This window comes from Syngnathus scovelli, chromosome 12 (genome assembly GCF_024217435.2).
Source record: "Syngnathus scovelli strain Florida chromosome 12, RoL_Ssco_1.2, whole genome shotgun sequence".
NCBI classification, from domain to species: Eukaryota; Metazoa; Chordata; class Actinopteri; order Syngnathiformes; family Syngnathidae; genus Syngnathus; species Syngnathus scovelli.
In genome coordinates, this window is record NC_090858.1 from 5,355,836 (window position 1) to 5,376,183 (window position 20,348).

The 20,348-nt window shown below is 38.0% G+C and overlaps 2 protein-coding genes across 2 annotated transcripts; one reads left to right on the forward strand and one right to left on the reverse strand.

The window, feature by feature from the left end:
- Nucleotides 1-8,670: 8,670 nt before the first annotated feature.
- Nucleotides 8,671-12,921, forward strand: opn3 (opsin 3). Its single transcript, XM_049735406.1, has 4 exons — nt 8,671-9,053; nt 9,845-10,164; nt 11,271-11,522; nt 11,891-12,921. Exons 1-4 carry the CDS (start codon nt 8,684-8,686, stop codon nt 12,155-12,157), a joined length of 1,209 nt encoding a protein of 402 aa, XP_049591363.1. The 5' UTR covers nt 8,671-8,683; the 3' UTR covers nt 12,158-12,921.
- Nucleotides 12,922-13,073: 152 nt separating this feature from the next.
- Nucleotides 13,074-19,711, reverse strand: kmo (kynurenine 3-monooxygenase). The gene is made up of 15 exons (XM_049735401.1): nt 19,571-19,711; nt 19,311-19,380; nt 19,114-19,211; nt 18,566-18,655; nt 18,222-18,270; nt 17,667-17,754; nt 16,908-17,073; nt 16,775-16,846; nt 16,037-16,158; nt 15,365-15,512; nt 15,232-15,289; nt 15,076-15,158; nt 14,216-14,317; nt 14,079-14,138; nt 13,074-13,348 (listed from the first exon to the last, which is right to left on the reverse strand). The coding sequence occupies exons 1-15, from the start codon at nt 19,622-19,624 to the stop codon at nt 13,190-13,192; spliced, it is 1,419 nt and encodes a 472-aa protein (XP_049591358.1). The 5' UTR covers nt 19,625-19,711; the 3' UTR covers nt 13,074-13,189.
- Between the last annotated feature and the right edge of the window lie 637 nt (nt 19,712-20,348).

Consider the following 20,348-nt stretch of genomic DNA (forward strand, 5'->3'; position numbering starts at 1 on the left):
AAAATACACTTTGTGTTTGTATCTTCAGCACGTGAACGAGGGCGAGAGCTAAACACAGCACTCTCATCTCTGTGACAAAACCCAGACCCATTTAGCCAAGGTGCCCCTGTGAGTTGAGTCAAACACCAGATAGTTGAAATGCTTGCTGGGAGGTTCATGAACATCTAAATTAAAAGAGTTTCTAATATTAATGAAATAATATGAAGTTCACGCTAAAGACCATATCATTTAACTTTATTGGCAAATGTATTTGAATCATCAGAATGGTGCACGTTTTCATCTTGCAATCCTCAGCAATTCCCCTGGAAACATTGTGACGAATACTACACTGACGCTCGAAGACACTTGCGTGCGAGTTTTTTTTTGTCCTCAGCACAGTGTCACAATGCATAACTCATGTGTAGCTTTTAATTTTTATGACAATCATCTTGCTTAGTAAATCAAATTCCTCTATTTATACATTTCACATACCCACAGCGCAGTGCAGCAACAGCCCGCCATGTCGTACTGTATTTATACATTTGCTCTGAATTCCATTAATGCCATGCAGAAGGAGTGGCGCTGAACTTCGAAAAGTGTCTCCCCTTATAGATACCGGGTGACATCATGAGACATTTTTTGTACTGGTAGGTTAACAACAGCAACCTTGTGACTCTAATGAGACGACTTGACTGCTGTCACCTCCTTGAATCCAGTAATGTGGTCAGGTCATTGAGGATGAATGGGAGGGGCTTCTATTGACAGTGCATGCCTGTCCTATAATTAGTGTGGCCCATGCCAACAAAATAGACCAAACTTAGAAGTACGTTCTAATTTGTTGGCAGCAAAGTATCATTTGCTCATCTGTAAGGACTTTGAGCCAGACGACCACGGTTGAAGTTTTGTTTCGGGGGAAAATTTAAAAATGGCAACTGGTTGTTGGAGAAAGTAGCGTGGGGAGAATTTAATTAGAATTGAAGAAGTGAGCCATTCATTCTGCATGTGTATATGTTACTCACCAACGCACGTGACGGTTGCTTGTTTACTTTCAAACTCAGCTTGTAGCCGACACGAATGACATCATGACATACTATATTGAATTAACACTTGACTGTTAGATGTCACGTCTTTTCTACTACAGATGTTACAGATGGGGTATTGTACCAGCAAGACTGCAGTAAAACATCAAGTTTATGCACATGTCAAGCGTTCAGGTCAGAGGCGTACATTCCTTCCGTTATGGACAGTAGGCTTCGGGATTCTGCCTTTTAAGGTAAGACCCCCACTCGGATTCCCCCTTATTCCCTACTACATGTGTGATCCCTCTGGACCCCCACGTTAATACCTTGTCACCAACCAGCCATGCAAACACTTCAGGAGGAAGATTCAGGACAGATTCTTTCTCTATAAATAAATACTAAACACCAAGCTGATGGGTTTTTATTTTATGGTTGTTTGGTGGAGTTTTAAATAGTCTGTGGTTGCATTGTGCCTGACACACTAGTCTTTAAATTCATCAATTCCCATTTGACCAAAAAAAACATATATATATGTATATATATATCGCAAGACTTCAGTTTCTTTGCTGAACTGTCAATCAAAATGAGGACGAAGCTGATCTGGCTTTCTTGCTGTCAGCATTGTGAATACCTCAATGGACGTCCAACATGCATTATAAACAAAAGTAGATTCACCCGAGTGTTTTAACAATGAACATAAGAGAATGTTTGAATGGAAGGAGGCAAAACAGATCAGAAGCAAAACATAGGTGCCAGCAGTTTGTAGAATATAATATGAAAAAAGATGGAAGAAGACAGATAATATGTCCTTGTACGGCAGTGGTAATGAATGAAGACTGTTGACGAAATGTCAAACACATGCAATTAGAGTATGTGGAGGCCACCACTTCGACAGTATCATGAGGATACGCTCCACCCTGGGACCAAGTCACTTATGTATACAAACACATATGTTAAAAGTCAAAGTGTGTGCGTGTGTGTGTTGTGAAGTGAAAATGGATATTTAAAAAAAACAGTGTGAAGTGATGACTGTATTGAAAATTGATGAAAATGGTTACTTGTCAATATTGAACCCAAAGGTTTCATTTTTAGCTATTTCATCAAGCTTACTTTTGGTGCTGCATTGTCCATTGTTGCTTCAATGCATTTAAGTGAGTATATCATTGTTGTTACTGGCCTCAGTGATTACAATTTGTCATGAACAAACGTAACTTTTTTATACCATTTTATACTCTTAGTTACCGGATGACCTTTGTCTCCACATAGTTAAGGACTAGGGCATGACCTGGTGTTGGCACCTGTTGTTCTATTGTCAGTCTGACTTTGTCTCACTGTTCCCCTTGATTTTTATTTGAGTCCAAAACACAAATCCAGTCCTTGTCTTCTTTCTCATGTTGTCAGCAATTTAGGGAGAAAAATAAAACACTATTAAATCATTTTGTGTGACAAGGAACCTCAAATCCAAATTCATCTTTTTGGATCAAACTTGCCCTGACAACATTTGCATGTTTGTCTGGTCTATGTGGATTGTGGCATTTGGAATCCTTCCAGAAATGGTTTTGAGTATTATAACTGCACTGCTTGTTGCACTGCTGATCAGTCCAGAATATTTTTTAAATCCATTTTGTTCAGAATTAGAACAGTTTAGCAGCGCCCTCTACTGTTGTACTTTTCCAACATCCACATGAGAACTCTGAGTCTAAGACGCTTTGATTTGCAATTAATGAAAGCCAAACCCAATCAGAAACAAATGTGCACTTGTCATGTCTTCATATTTTTCACCTGTATGATGCAGGAATAGGACATCATTTTCCTTTGTTCAGTTCATTTTAAACCATAGAAACAAAATAATGGTGAGAAATACCAACAATGCAATGAGCCGGTATATAAATAACATTTATTATAACAGGCTACTGTTGCGGGCTTGCTTGGTTTTGTGTTGTGGTTTAGTTAACTAACATGAGCTACAAGTGGGCTGAGTATACCCCTCCGAAAAAAAAAATGGCTTCAGGGCCTCTCAGTAAAATTGGTCTTGAACTACCACTGAACACCCCTCTTCTTGGAAAAATGGTTGCATAGGCTTATTTAAAATGCGTGGTTAGTTCAAATATACATACATGTTACCCAGATATGGCCGGAGCTAAGCCAGACGCAATTTATAAATATTCAGAAGTCTTGTGAGAGTCCTATTTCTGTTTCCTACAAAGCAACAAAAAGAGCAAGAAAACTCCTTCATTGTGTTCAAAATATTTTGGTGCTATATGTAAAATTTAATTATACAGTAACAATTCCTATGCTGAATTTTAGTTCTTGTCTTGTGTGATACCCAAACATGTTTGTGGGAAGTAATTACTATATTATGTGGCTGTGAGCTAAAAAGAAAGTAGTATAACTGGCTTGCTGACATGTGAGGAACCACTGGGTGGCACACTGCCAGCACTCAATTCTTTGACCAAAATATATTACACAGCAGTCTTGGTTTTATGACACATATCCACATTTCTGTCTTTGCTTCTCCCATATTTAAAAATAATTTAAATATATGATAATTGATCATTTAATGTGCGTGGTGAGTAGCCTACTCTAGAGAAGCCCATTTAAATTTGCATTAAAGTTATTATTCAAAGTTGCACACAGCACTTTGCCCTACATTATACTGATCAGATAATTGGAAGGTAAGTAATCGATCGTCTGTCACAGTGCAGACGCACCGTTTGAAGGGCAGACGTGACATAGATATAACCTTGAAGTAGCCTTCAAATTGAGACAGCAGTTTTGAGCACATGGTCCAGCTGATCTAGTCCTGATTCTGAAAACCGCTTCACTAATAAATGTGTTTTTAAAAATCAAAGGATTTCTGGCAAGGATGGATTCTGTGATTTATTTTTTAAAATGATTTGGTGTTTTTCATAATCCTTTGAAGCACATTGTGTAATATTTCCGAGAAGCGCTTTTGTAAGTACAAAGGAAACAAATTGACTCGATTATATTTCAATCTCAAGGCTAGTTTGTCAACTGGGAATCAAATCTTGAAAGCTCCCATTGCAGCACTTCATTTCTATGGTATGAGGACATCATGCTGTAAACAAATTTCTGCTTATTTTCTCCCTTCATACACGATGAAGATTTTGTACTCATGTCTAATTGATTTCATTTCCTTTTGTTTGACCGGAACTCTTGCACCATGTCTGAGATGAAATATAAAGTCATTATGTATATGCACACTCATGCCCCAGTTCTAAATAAGATTGTCCGAGTAAATTAGAAAAATATTCCGAGTGGTTATACATGATTCATATTCATGTTGTGTCCAGCTCTATCATCTCATCATTCACTTCGTGAAGTGTTTACATGCAACACTATCCTTGTGAGGATATTGTAAAAGAAATTCTACAAAATGAATTTCAAATGTAAAACTAAATACTTAATAGCATCCTCATCTTTACTTGATATTTTCATTAATGTTTTTTTTTTTATTTCTTGGTGCAAAAACATGAATAGGAATTGCTCCTGACCTTTTTTTTTTTTTTCACCGCTCCTTTGTGTCCCCTATTGGGTCATCATGTATTCCATCTGCATGTCTTCATAGAAGATCAGGAAACGCATGGCTTTGCTTTAAGGTGGGAAGATATGCCATTAACCTTTTGGCTTTATTCACGGAAATGTCCTTTGAAGGCTATCTGGGGATGGCAGAGTCACTAAAATACCATCCATCCCACCCATCAAGTGGAGTATCTATAGTAACAATGGGAGACTGCCATCTTTCTTGCTGAGCCATGGTGACTGTGGTGTCATCAGTCACTATCACCATTTAATCTCTGGTGATCCTTAATTGATGATTTCATCAGAGCGGATCAGGACCCTTTTTGAAAGGCAAACTGCTATTTTTAAATCTGCCTAATTATTCCATATCTGCACATGACCTAATGTAAGGAACCAGAAATAGAAATGCACTTTAGGCTACTTTTTTTTTTTTTAATCGTTTAATCGTATATAAATTGTTGCTGTGGTAGCCGCATTAAAGGTTTGTAAACTTGGCTTCTATATTTGGACCTGCACGGTTCTTGGAATAATACAAATCCAAGCCTGCACATTTCCTCCAGGTGAATATTTTTTCTGCAATCCATCTTGCAGACTGATTGGGACTTTTATCATTGCCAAACAGACTTGCACTGCTAATGGATTTGCACATAGGTATTTGTACTTAGCGTGGATCTGCTGTCAAAGTGTCTAGCAGTCTGCATCCCCAAATGAAAGAAGCAATGACAAAGTAATCCTTCCATCCTAGTGCAAAGCCATCTTGCTACGGAATGAAGACAGATGAGCTATTTCAATCAATTTGTAATTTACTATTATTTACTATAATATTCAACTCTAACCAAAACCAAGAAACTGAATGTGCTTTATCAAAGAAGAATATAACAAAATAATATTGTACAATATTATTCGAATCAAGACAATTTAAATAAACCGCTAGCTAATACGGATGTACCTACTCTGCTATCTGTGAAATAGCTGTAAGGCTGCTCAGAAATATTCAAATGTATTTTCATCGTAGCATCAACAACTGCTATCAAATATTTGCAGGTTTATTTTACTCCCTATTTACACACAATTATTTAGCAACTCTTCTGCAGATTGTATTTCGCATGAAAAGAAAAATGTTCCATTGCTTTTCTATGTTCTCGTGTCTTGCTACACAATGTAGCATTTGAAGGTTACACGTTTTTTTTCTTTCTTGCACCAGCCGTTTGAAAGTAACAGGGGCACGTTGCATCAGTGGGAATAAAACACAGACAATCACTTAACTAAACTCGTTTTCAAAATCTTTTTGGACAAGCACACCCAGTTCCCAAGTGTCCACTATGCACCTCAGGGTCAAACTCTCCTGGCCCCTCACTTCATTGTAGCAAGAAAAATGAGACTTGACATACACAACACAACCCATGCCTTTGAGTATTGCTATATAATCTGCCTGAATGTGATAAGGAAGCGTTTATGTTTCAATATTCATTAGTTTTATTTCTTTTGATATTTTGTTTTACTAGCGCAGGTATACGCAACTGTGCGCAGTTGTGGGAGGAAGCAGCCAACTCCTGGCAGCTCCCCTTGTTAATGAATTTAAATTCAACAGAGAGAAGAACAAATATGGATTTGTTGGAGTACATTCAGGAGATTAATAAAAGAAATGTGAATTCATAGTTAAAGTAACTGCAAGATTTTCCCTCAGTTGTGTAATGTCCTTGTAATACTGCTTGTCACCACCACCTTGTGCCAGGACGTCGGAGGGGTGCTATTAAAAATATTGATTTAATCTTTGAATACTATGATTCTGAAATATTGCCCCTCGCTCGTTTTTACCTACGGATGACCTTTGTTAGTGAACCATCCCATCCCCTATGATCTCTATTTGAGTGAATTCCCAGCAGAGAGGAATCAGCCAATCGATAACATCTTGCCCTGCTCTTTCTCTGGCAGACTAGTGACAGAGCATTAATGGAACCCCGCCAAAGTGGAGAGGTTTTATTTTAGCACCTTTACGCAGCGTACTTTTCCTCCCATGGTCACAATGACCTCGAATTTCTAAGCAAAGATAATGAAAAATTTGTCATCAAGTTAAACCCAAATTCGCTCAAGAACACACACAATTTATTCTAAAATTAAAAAGTAATTATTCTTCCAATAATTACTAGATATCTGACTTTACATCGTCCTCCACCTGACCTTAACCTACCTAAGCAGGAAACGTGTCCTCATCGTGAGGAGATGTTGACTCAGACAAGATTAGATGGCCTCCCTCTGTCACTGTCCTTTCTCTGCCTTCTCTGGTTTCAGCCCACCTAATGGCTACATTTTCCAACTTTGTGGGAGTCCCCGCTTTGGAAATTGAAGCCAACAAACCCTCATCTATCATCAGCCTCACCATGATCATATTGAATTGCAGGCTGGTGTCCAGTTGAGATGAAAAGGTTCTTTTCAGTGATTGGAATTACAGCACGTGCATATAAAAAGCTGTTTTAAAAAATATGCGTGTCTCTATAAAAGGCCTCTGATTGACCACAAATGAAATTCGACTGCTAGTTTGCCTTTTCATTTCTTTTTTTTTCACCAAATCAGCACCCCTTGTGGTCCACAGAGAGCTTCCACGGCATGTCATTTAACTGAAGAAGACATTTCATACAAATTCGAACTCCTCTTCAACATTCAACAATTCTTCCTTGAATATCAAATCCGTCTATTTTTAGGACATCTTGTACTTTACATTGCAACAATAAAGATGTGCTACATTGTGTTTTCTCAGTACATTAATTTGCACCACTAAGTCCAAAATGACAAGTTAACATATTTACACCTTTATTTTCCGCTGTGTTTATGCATAAAGAAATGTGTGAACAAGCCTGCAGTCATGCACATAGCTGCAATATTCTCTAAAAGGGGACTCAAGAGGTTTACTTTGAATTTGTAATTGATAGTTTAGATTTGAAATGTACTGCATCATGTACTGAAATACAACAAGAGTACACTTATAGATAAAAATGTAATAAAATATATCTTGACCTTTATACTGGCTTGTGTTTGTGCATTTTATTCTAAGATTCTGTGTCACGCACCTTGAGACTGGTGTATGTTTGTTACTCAAGAGGGATCTGCTATTTTGAATCAACCTGAAGTTTCATGAAAATTAGGTCAGGCGTAAATAATGTCTTCCAACCTTTTGCCTCAGTGGCCTTCCTCTGTGAACAAATGAGACATCTGGATGATGGAGAGAGCACCTCAAAAGGTCACCAAAAATTACAGACGTGACAAAGTCACCAGCGATACTGTGTGGTGATTATTCAAAAGGTTGTGAATGGAAAAAAAATCCGTAATGTGGAAGGTGACTTTTTGCATGGTACTCTCACACACTTAACCATTGATAAAATAAACGTGTCAAATGTCTTATTCATCAGCCTCGTGTTATTCAGTTGGCTATCTTGTAGCCTGCCTAAAGATGTACCACTGTAAGGAAAATTCCCATACACACAGGTGTCATATAAAGAATATGAATAAAATTCAAATAAAATGTTACCATCTGTGTAAAGACTGGTAAAATTAGACCTACTGATTCAATTTAAATTAAATTAGGCTCCGAAAGTAGAGATTACACAAAAGTAAAAAGTAAAAAATATATATTTTTAAATTGAGTACAGGATTTACCAATTTTTGTAATTCAGCAAGGTGAAAAACAATGCCAGGAAAATACATTCCCACTTTTATCAACTTTTATAGTGCTTGGACTAAGATTAAAAATACATATATATATCATTTGCTCATTGCTTTTATTCCATCAAAACATGTTACTTTTTCTAACATTGTAAATTGATGCACACAATGCTAAATGATCTAAATATGGCAAATTAAAAACATACACACTACATTTGGGCTAGGGGGTGCTTGTCAATCTCCTCCAGCACTTTATTTGATATTTTATAATAATTTTATAAATTATTTTCTTTGCCTTTTCGTATGAGAGTATTCCCATTTTTGTCAAAAACGTAAAGATTGAAAATGCATTTCCTTAAGTGTGTCATGTGACAGTGTTACATTGACCTAGTTTCTTAGGAGGCGTGTTGCTGCTGCAGTCTTGTGGGTTTGTTTGAATGAGCGGCGCGCGCGCGCGCGCACTCGCTCACTGTCAGTGAAGGATGCGCGCTCCAGCCGCACATCGAAGCCACCACAATGACCGAAACCACCTTTTTATCCCCGCAATGAATCCATACAATGAAACCAGAGCCGAACATAACCTGTTTGCTTTTGGCACCTACAAACTTCTCGCCTTCACCATCGGAACCATTGGAGTGTTTGGCTTCTGCAACAACGTTCTTGTCATTCTACTTTACTGCAAATTCAAGAGACTTCGGACACCTACCAATTTGTTACTCGTCAACATAAGTTTGAGTGATTTGCTGGTTTCTGTCGTTGGAATAAACTTTACATTTGTCTCGTGCGTCAAAGGTGGGTGGATTTGGAGCCATGCAACATGCGTGTGGGACGGCTTCAGTAACAGTTTATTCGGTAAGATTGAAATCTATCATTGTTATTTTCTGAAACCCTTTTCCTGACAATTTTAGAATTCAGAATATTTTATTTTTATTTTTATTTATTATTATTATTATTTTATTTTTATTTTTTTTTACTTTTATTTATTTTTTATTTTTTTTAGGTTACTCAGTGAAAAACTTTACAATAAAGTTGACCTCACATTAGATATATTTGGGGGTGAGAATATGCAAAGTCCACACCGGAAGGCTTAGATAGAGCTTTTTTAGTTTTCATTAATTCCACAAGTACATAATGGATACATCATGCAGTGTAGAAAGCTTTTTCGACAGAGGTCGTTACTAAAAAAAAAAACACAACTGGCATCATTTCATGTCCTCCAGAGTGGAGAAAATGTCCTCTCTTGACAAATATGCCATATCATCCTTGCACCTCATCCAAAGTATTACTCAGTGGAGGTCGTTGACTGACACAAAGGCGAGCCAGGGGAGCTGTAGCAATAATAGCAGTCACATCTCGCAAAACATGTCCATCCTGCTGAAATTGTATGTGGGAAGAGGAACCCGCGCGTGCAGATCCCTGCAAATTTTGTGTCTGTCAATGTTGGCTCAGCCTTTCATCCATTAATTAGCAGGTTAATGAAGAATGACAGCTTTGGCATGGCTATTAAGGCATGTAATTGAAGAGATGTATGGATTTTATAGATATATATATATGTGTGTGTGTTTTATAATAGAAATGTCATTCTCAAATATAAATGTTTTGAGGATTGGAAGTTTCTAATCCACATCCTAATTTCTGTTCAGGCATCGTCTCAATCATGACGCTGGCAGCGTTAGCTTATGAGCGCTACATCCGGGTGGTCCATGCACAGGTGGTGGACTTTCCCTGGGTGTGGCGGGCCATTGGCCACATCTGGCTTTACTCCCTAGTTTGGACTGGGGCTCCTCTCCTGGGCTGGAACCACTACACACTAGAGATCCACCAACTGGGATGCTCCTTGGACTGGGCTTCCAAGAATCCAAATGATGCTTCATTCATTCTTCTATTCCTCCTGGCTTGTTTCTTTGTACCTGTGGGCATCATGATCTATTGCTATGGAAACATCCTCTACACGGTACAAATGGTGAGACCATTTAAATATGACTTTTTTTAATTTGATGATACTAGAACATGAATGAGTCAGAATAATCAGTTGCAAAAAGGTGTGAATGGAAGGGCTCATTAAAATTCATGTCACATAAACGTAAAAAATAATTTGTCTCTCCAAGGTAAAATGAGGCAACTTGATGAATGGAGCACCATATGGGCATTTCATAACTCTCCCTATCTTTAAATATACTTTCTAAACTGTCATTCCATGCGTGACCATGGCACTACTTGCAGTATTTTGCAGAGGCTTGTTGATGTGATGAATTGCTTCATAAGAATAGATGCAGTTCACAGGGTTAAACAACAAAAATGCCTCTAAACTTTCCTGAAGGGCGGTCGAGAGAAAAGCAATTACATTTTTGCCTAACAACTGATTAATTAAGAATCCTCCTAATTGTGTGGAATCATTATTATTATTTTGCAGCAGATGAGGCAAAAGCATTGAATCATAATTAATTGTTTGGTTTCCCCATAATCAATCAAGCAACAATAATTCCTAATAATTAATGTTGGCAGTAAAACACACAGATAACAATCTTTATATTTAATGAAAAGGAACTGTGACCCTCACTAAATGACTTGAGTGCTGCCTTTCATTTCTAGCTCTATTATCATCATAAGCTTTAGTGCTTTCTCGCTTTATTCCATCTGTCGCCTGGTAATATAAAAGCAAAAAAAAAAAAACGGCGATTGCGTGGGTTGTTAGAATTACAATTAAATTCTTGTGTTAAGCTTGATAATTGCGTGAGTCAAGCAAATCTGTGAATTCCAAAAAAGGTGAAACACCCTGCAGCATCATGAAGGTGTAGGCTGTTAGATTTCCATGCAAACCTGTCTGCAAAGTCCCCGAAGCTCTCCGATGCACGAGAGGAGCATTTTAAGCAACATGGCAATTGGGAGCCCACGGAGAGGTTATAGGAAAATCTTCTAAAGCAAGTACCTGAACCCTGAGTATTTTTGCTGTCAAGAAAATCTCACTGCCGATAGAGACAATTTCAGCACACACATATAGTATCAGAAGAACATGCAAAATCTACCAATAGATGAACTGACTCCTGCTCTTTGCTTTGTTTTCATTAGCTGCGCTCCATCCAGGATCTTCAGACGGTCCAAATTGTTAAAATCCTAAGATATGAGAAGAAGCTAGCTGCAATGTTTCTTCTCATGATCTCCTGCTTCCTGGTGTGCTGGACGCCCTACGCTGTTGTGTCTATGATGGTGGCTTTTGGCAGGAAGAGCATGGTCTCGCCCACTGTGGCCATTATCCCATCCTTCTTTGCCAAGTCCAGCACAGCCTACAACCCCCTCATCTATGTATTCATGAGCATGAAGGTTAGTAATTATGTATTTATCAATTTTTACAAATTCTCTCTGTGTGTGGGAGCAAATTGGAATGAGAGGCCCCAAAAGGTGTAGCGAGATGCTAATTTGATTATTTTTCCTCATCAATGACTTTTGAATTTAAAGACCTTTAAGCAAATCAAGGTCATCGGGTAGTTGTTCTCCACTGATTGAAGCAAAAGGAAGAGCACACCAGATGTAAACAGGCACATGGGAATGTGGGTGGGAAATTGTCACTTTCATTTGTTATCCAAAGAGAGATATCTGGTGTGCTTGGCATACAAATCAGGGGGGTGAATGTCATTGTCACATTAAGCAGCACACCCTCGCTCTTCTTCTCCCACCTACTTGCCTCACAGTTCCGGCGCTGTTTGCTGCAGCTGCTGTGCTCAAGGTTGTCTTGGCTGCAGCAAAGCTTCAAAGAGCGGCCCCTGGCTCCGGTTGAGCGTCCTATCAGACCCATCGTTGTTTCAAGTTCACGCGGCAGAAGAAAGAGACCCAAAAAGAGGGTGACCTTCAGCTCCTCCTCTATCGTCTTCGTCATTACAAGTGACGATTTTCACCGCTTCGATGTGTCGTCCCCTGCGGAGTCCTCTGCTAATGTCATTCAAGTGAGGCCGCTGTGATCCTCCCCAAGGCGAGACTGTCATCCTGTGCAGGTTTACGACCTGCCATGCTATTCCAAGCTCAAATCAATATGATCAGGGGTTTGAAAATCAAATATTCTCACCCTTATATAACATATATGCTGTCAAAACATACATTCTTTGTCATCTAGTAACTGAGTTCAACTATGGTTGGTATTTAAAAGCAATTGGGTATTGCTCACAGTCATACACGCTGCTATGACACTTAAAATGTGTTAATGGATTTAATAAAGAGATACTATTTTTTATTATCTAACTAATTTGTTTTGAGTATTTTCGATCCAAATCTTTCCAGCATCATTGTTGAAAATGGCAGAATTCTACAGTATGTATGAGGAGGACTGTGAGCAAGATAAGAGAAAACTTGGACTTCAAGGCATACAGACTTTTTTTTTTGTTTTGGAGTCAGCTCCGTCTGTCAGAAGAGTTCCAGGATCGGAGTCATGAACAATGTTGTATATTTACAAAGTAGGATTTTTCTCCCCAGAGTATATTGCACAACTGTTACCTCGGCTCTCTACAGCCATTGAACATGTTTACAGTCGCTGATCAACCAGCACATCTATAAAAAAAAGATCCTGTGCTTCATTCAAGGTGTGCAAAGAGCAGAAAATTGTGTCAGGTCATAACATGGATGATTCAAAATGACAATGTGGCTGCTCTGAGCAGAAAATCCCGACCTGGATCCAAATGATCCTCACAAACCTGTCTATGTGGACTAAAGCCATTGAGTCACTAGTCTAGCAGATGAGTACTCTTATTTAATAAATATAATTATTTGTATTCTATCTTTGTTTAGTAATAGAAGTGGTACTATTTTAAAATAATTCCAAATAAATTGTATCATATTAAATTAATCTGACAACTGTACTAATCATGTGCCATTTTCACATAATGAATCACAGTAATGAATTTAATTGAGCATCATTTGAGACATTTTGTCTCGCAGCATAAGAATTAATTGAATACATTTCATCACTGTGAGTGATGTTGTAATTGGTGCACTCAGCGTCATATGTGAGTTAAGGAGGTACCAAATCTTGCAAGCTTGTTCAACAGTTTCTCAGTAGGAATGCTGAGCTTGTTGATTTGTGGGGGATTTTTGATGAGCAGGATAGAGCCTCCCAAAATTGCTCCTGTCGCAGCAAAAAACAGGCCCCGATTAATCACCTGTGAAAGAAATAAAATATTTTTTTAAAATTACAGTACAATATTTACATTAAAATCCCACTATGTTAATTTTATGAAAATGTGAGGAGCTCAAACCTTCAGGCTAAGCTTTATTTGCATTTGCTGCATTTATAAAAACAAATGACTCTCCGATTTGTTGCAGTGCATTTTATATTGCATCAAAAATCAGACCAATATTTTCCAGATGAATTTAATAGATTGTTTTTTTTTTTTTTACTAGGGGACAACATGCTTTGAATATACAAATAAAATAATAGTGAATTTCCTCAAATAGCATTCAAGTGGAGTTATTTACCCGAATACATGACCCATGTTAGTCTGTGTTCTATCTAATCTGGAACATTTCTGTATTGAATAGGAGGCAAACAAAAGCATTGACACTGGGTGATGTTTGTTTTTCTTGTTTAGAGACATCTCCAAGGTTAACACTGTGCCACAGTTTTGGTCTTTATTCAATTCACTGACAAGATGCATGCTCTCTACAGAGGTCAAGGAACTGCACAGCCGAGGTGAACCAGGCTGCAGTGTACTGAACTCATCACTCAAATGTATTGAGTGGCACCAAAAAAATCGAATTAAAGCTTCCTAGAGGAACCATCTTTTTTTTTTATCGTCAATTTGATGTGAAGCACTTTAAATGTCACCACACATCTGGTGCTTAAATGAGACACAAAGTCTATTAGTGGATGGATGGATTTCAGGGACTTACTTTGTCTTGCCAGTGCCAGCGATTCACAGCTTCATGGTAAGGTGTTCTTGTGAACGTCACCTAATTGGGGTAAAGAATACAGCTTATTTTAAAAGTAGGCGTAATATTTCACCTTACGCTTTATATTTGGCATTTACCATCGTGTAAAGTGGGATTATTGTCTTTGGCATGAGGAAATGGAGGATGTTATCGACACGCTTTCGGAAAAGGAACCATTTGGAGTTGACGTGAGCTCGCATCTGCAAAATAAACAGCCAGCAGGTTTTGAAATGAATGCCACAAATGTATTTAAATGTCAGGTCATTTGAAAGCATGAGAAATGAATTTCTCAGTTCAATAATAATACGCAAATCAGTGTTGTACGAATCAAGATGATTGTCACGTTTCATTGACATTTGGGCTCCTTCGTGTGCCATCATTTTCCCAATGTTTGAGTCAGCTGCTATTTACCTTCCTCATTTGAATTTTACGTCATTTGCATTCTGTCTTTAAGCTTGCACTGGATAAATTAGCATACATTAGATTCATTACATAAATTACCAGATCTGTACATTGAATCTAGTTCATTAAGATCTGCTGTGTACTACTTCAGATATACAATAAAGGAAGTTACTTTGGATTAAATTTTAGACTACAGTTAAATTTTTGACTACGTTTTGATACATAGAGTTGGACTTAGAGATGATACCTGTGTTTGTTGTCCTTCAATAAACTTGAATACAAAAAGCTCATTAAAGAGCAAGTGAACAACTATTGATCATGGCTTAATGAGTTCAGTTTTCATTTGAGGACACCACGGGGGCTATTTGGTATTTTACGGTATGGTATGATTGCTTTATTATCAATAGTGCCAGAGGAGATACACTCCAGTCTGCCTGGGATCCATATGTGATGTAAATCAATGTATTAATATTCTCCCACCCTCGTCCACCTAATCACAATCCTTGTTCACAATATGTTGCATTTTACAATACGGGGTGAAATAAACATGTATTACTTCGATGTAATTGTACATGGCCAGATCTGCGATTGCATGGTCATCCGGAACTCGCACTCTGGAATACTCGGGCAGTACAGCACCTGTGTAAAAAGCAGCGGTAAAATTCTTCATCGGACCCGATCACACATCATTGTTTATATCACATGCACTTACTGAAATCTTCATTGAACTGCTCCATTATTTCATCAAAAACAATGCAATCTTCAAAACCCTAAAAAACAGACATGGATTAACAAATCTATATTTGCATTCTTGTCCATCCGTCCATTCCCTTGGTGTTACTTACAGCATTCATTCCTTGCCCGTAGAAAGGCACTACTGCATGAGCCGCGTCGCCCATAAGGACACATTTATCTCCAATATGATACGGGGAGCACTTGACGGACACCATGGCCTGGGCAGGCAATCGAAAATAATCCCTTTTGAGAGCATCACTGGAGAAAAAAAATAAAATATTGAACTGGTTATGCCTGTTTGTTGGGACAGCTACATGATTGTAAACAAAGCACACTTGGGGGGAAAAATTCAACATTGAACTGATTATGCCTGTTTGTTGGGACGGCTACATGAAAAACAAAGCACACGTGGATTGTAATGTTTTTTTTTTCACTGCATCGTCATCCCATCTGACTAAGCTACAGCGACTATTTGTGGAACTAAAGCACACATTCAATTGTTTGCTCTCCATGCTCCAAATCAAGTTAGTGCTGAGAGGAAGCCTGGAGCGTTTGGTGGAGCTCTGTCAGCCCCAACAAACGCTTCACCTTCAATTAAAATCGGGGTAGCGTAAATACATGTAAGAGTCAGACTTCAATTTCACACTTCACAGACTGTGCTTGTGTGGATGGAGTTGATGACTTGGAAATATTCTGAGCATGGCATGGCTTGATTGGATGGAAAAAATGATGCAAAAGAGGATGAAAGGGTAAATAGAGGTGAAGGTCAGTACGTTGCTTACACTCCTATTAACGGTATGGCGTCGGGAAAGTATTTTTGGAAAAACTCGATGACTTCATCTCCTGTGGTGATCTTTGCAAACTCTTCAAAGGGCATGAAGAGAGTGCAGGTAAACGTCTTGTCCTATAAAGAACAAAGGAGATTCGCATAGATTTTTTTTCATTCAGGAGAGGCATTGTGAGATGATTCTCTGTCAGAATACTAAAATCGTTTTTCTCCAGTAAGGCTGATGAAACAACCCACATATATTTAAAATAACAGAAATTACTCCTAAAAGGACAAATTGTCTCTGCAATCATTTCTCTACAGCAGCAGTCACACATCTTGTTTTTTTTTTTGTTTTTTTTTTGGTGTGCAAAGACATTCTAGGTGCTAAGGACATTGAGTGAGAGCTCTGAAGCACTTTCAAGTCTGCAGCTTTAACCTTGAGAGAGCAAAGGCGCACTCGCTGACTCAGCCATGCGGAAAAATCATTTGGGGATTAAGATAGACAGGAGCGACAGAGAAAGGTTTTAATACTAACAAGAAATAAAAACACTCTTTGTAAAAAGTAGAAGAAGACATTTTGCCGTGTAATTGATTAGTCAGTTCCGACTGGCAAATGAGGTTAATTAACCCACTAATGGCATCATTGAGGGTTCATCAATTTCAAAGCTTCTGATTAGCCGGAAATATATGCAAATAATGTCATTTCAATCCGTACATCCAAAGTGAGGAGAAAAACATGGATCCCTCTTACCAAATTGGGGAGCGCAATCATCATGAATGTGTTCCGTGGCCAAATATGGAGATAATTAGCCTTCATGGCAAACTGAGGATGCACAAGAAAACAGTGTGAAAAGTTCAATTCTTGCACTAGAAGCAGAACTGACCTCTCCATTGACAGGCGGCATGGTGAGCTCCATGTAGCCATGGGGGATGTAAGTCTGACTGTAGTTAAAGCGGCTCTGACGAAGGAATTGCTTGCGAACGGCTGAAAATGCTCCGTCACAACCGACAATGAGGTCTGCTTCGATCTGCGTTTTGGATCCGTCCGGCCTGAAATGCATGGGAAAATTCGGAAAAACCTGCAATTACTTCATTATGTACACCTTATGTGATCCAATACTCCATTATCATATCGTTTTATCCCATTATGGAGCACAAGACATTCTTGCATAAATAATTCCACAAGCTGCAGACAACAAATTAGCTGTCACGGTTCAGGATGTAAAAGCGAGCAAATGTGGATTGCGTTCGAGCTCCCGGGGTATGTGATTTTATAATGCACATCTTCCTCAGTGTATGAAAATGCATTCATGTGTGTGTGACTCATTCAACTGACTACATTAATGGCCACCAGACATTAAATCAACACATAAAAAAACAGTTTGAATGAATAAGGTGTGTCGCTTGAGGTGTTTCATTGTTAATTAGCTTGTATTGCATTTAGAAAGAAAATAAACCATTGAGAGGCTTCAAAGACTACTGAGATTAGCGTGACAGTAAATATGGTCAAGGCCACATGCACTTGCATGTCAAATACACAAAATAATAAAACCAATAAAAACACAGAAGCCTTAATATATTATTCAGGTAAGTGTGAGTGCATGTTCTTGTACCTATCTGGATTCATCGTTACATATTCTTACCTGATAAAGGTCATTAAACCCGATTCAGCACTCCAATCCTGTAGTTTGTGGTCAAAGTTCAACTTGGTGTTTGCATACGTCTCAGCCTCTGTTAGTTAATAAGAAAAAAAAAGTTGAAGCTTTAAGTTTTCACATTTCTTTTTGTTGTCATTGCAGGAGTCTGATTTGTCCTGATAAGCTCAAGTTTAATTAAAAGACTGCCAGACATTATCTCAGAGTGGAAACTGAGGCACAACTTCATAATACAGCTGCGACTCACTGATAAAAATGAGGGAAACAGTTCACACACATTTAAATACAAGACGCCATAAAATTAATATTTCAGTGCAATCAGGGATTTTGCTACATCATAATTGGCTTGTATATACCAGTATAATCTTTATCAATTGATCAAATATTTGATGTTTTGCAAGGGCTTTGTAGATTTTGTTTAATTGCACTTCAAATTCAAAGAGCTACTTTAATTTGGTCACTGTTATGACTGCAGCCTTGTCACATTTGTCTGTGCAGTGAGTTACTTTAGTAGAACTATAGAAAGCCAGATAATGGTCCTACCTGTTAGCAGCTCTTTGTTCAGATTGGCTCGGTCGACAGACAGGATGTACTGAAGTGAAAACAATGTCTCATTAGTGCAGCTACAGCTCCACAAATAGGCAACATGCTGTTCACTGAAAATTGAAAACCGCCTGGGATTCATACGTTTATGATAATTCCCATTTCTGTGTCCACAGCAACAAACAATCATTTTTAGACAGATAAATGCTATTTTCAATTAACAGGGCAAGCTAGACAAGCCAGCTCTGTGTGTATATATGCAATTATTCATGTAATGTTTGTTCGTTATTGCTTATGTTGATCAATTTTCAATCAAGTGAAAAGCAAGAATAAATATTTCAAACCTGGCCCTTTTTGCCATATGGAATTGGGGACTGCACACCATTTGGTGAATGGATCATTCTTGCATGCATGGGGATTCCTTGGGAGATAATCTAAAAGAAGAAGTGTGAATATCAGACAAAGATAGTACAAGTAAACATAACATTCATATTTAAAATTGTTTTTTATTTACTATGGGAAAAATATATACCAGATTATCTCCAGACCTGTTTAATCAAAAATCTCTTAAATAGCTAAAATAAAGATGCCACTTCTGAAGATCCTCAAAAAAACAAAAAAAAACAAAAAAAAAACGCAGGCCTCACTTTTTTTATGACGTTTGTTTGCACCAGTGTTGTGTTTACAATGTTAATGCTGCTGGGAGCGATTGTGACATGCTTCCTAAATTAATAAACTGTACATAGGTGTGAAGGTGAGTGTAAATGGTTGGTTGTCAATGTGTATAATAACATTCAATTAGCTTTAAAATTTCAAATTTAACTTTCTCATGAGTTCTCCCTGCTTGGCTGTTGTTTATGTCCTACTATAGCAATAAATGATGTCAACAAACCTTCTCCTCCATTCCGACATGCTTGAGTGACTGGCGGCCTCTGTGAGATAAAGCCAAGTTGATACTTCTCCCCTTCACGATTTTTGCTTGCCGGATATCTGGCCAAGAGGTCAGACAATGACTTTATCACCAATTCATCACATTATCAGATAAAGACTTGCTCTATGGCTCAGGGGAGATTCAAATATCTGTCATACCATCCCGAGTTTCAAACACATGTACATCAAAACCTCTTTTGGCAAAGAAGCAGGCATTCAGTGCACCAACCTAAAAAAGAAAAGATAGGGTGTTCTTGTCACTGACAGACTTCCAAAATTAAAATTTGTTACATTTATGAAGCTGCTCCAGCTACAGTACATTTACTTAAAGTGAATTTGACCCACAATGTATCAAAAAGGGAAAAGCAATGTATGACTCAAGAAAAAAAAAAAAAGGGTTTACTTTAATTTTGTCTTACCAGTCCACCCCCTACCACTGCCACAACTTTTTTTTCCTTAGTTGATTCCTCCATTCTTGCTCAGGTGGTCTCTCACCCAGTCAGGAGGTCTTGTTCGCTGGTTGTCCTTGTCTAAGTGACAGAGCTGAGCATGAGGTAAATTTTTAAAAGAGGAGGAGCAAAGTCAATGACAATGTTGTGAGTCTTTTAAAAGTAAACACACAGGTTAACTCTGCTTGTTTTACATCATTTTGGTCTTTGTACTTTAACCTAATTGTTATTTGGGGGATCAGCGTGACTGTGCTTATTCCATATGAAGTCAAAAAGAAAAAAAAGTGTGTCATGTGGGTTTTAAAATGCAGGGCCACGCAAATACCTGCTTACAATCAGAATCATTGTCTGGATATGTTTCAGTAATCCACTTTAGAAGCAAATAGTGCAGTTTGATTGAGGAAAAAAATGTGAATGAGGAAGAAATGTGTCTCCATCTAGTGGTTGTATGTGATGACATCAATTAAATTTGAGTAACTTAATTATATATATATTTTTTTTTCCAGGGATGGGAATTAAACACGATCCCCGTATCAGTGCCATTATAAATAGAAAAAGTATTTATTTTGACATCAAAATAATTATGGAATGCTTCTTTTCGTGTTGTCTTTTTACACTGTTGTGTGGCGATTATTCAGACTTTTAAGGCAAGTAGAATATCAAAAACATCCAAAGCTAACCAAGGTTTTTAAGTTAAACAGAACGCAACGTTAATATTTCCTACAGGGCCCCTTTCATTCGATCAATG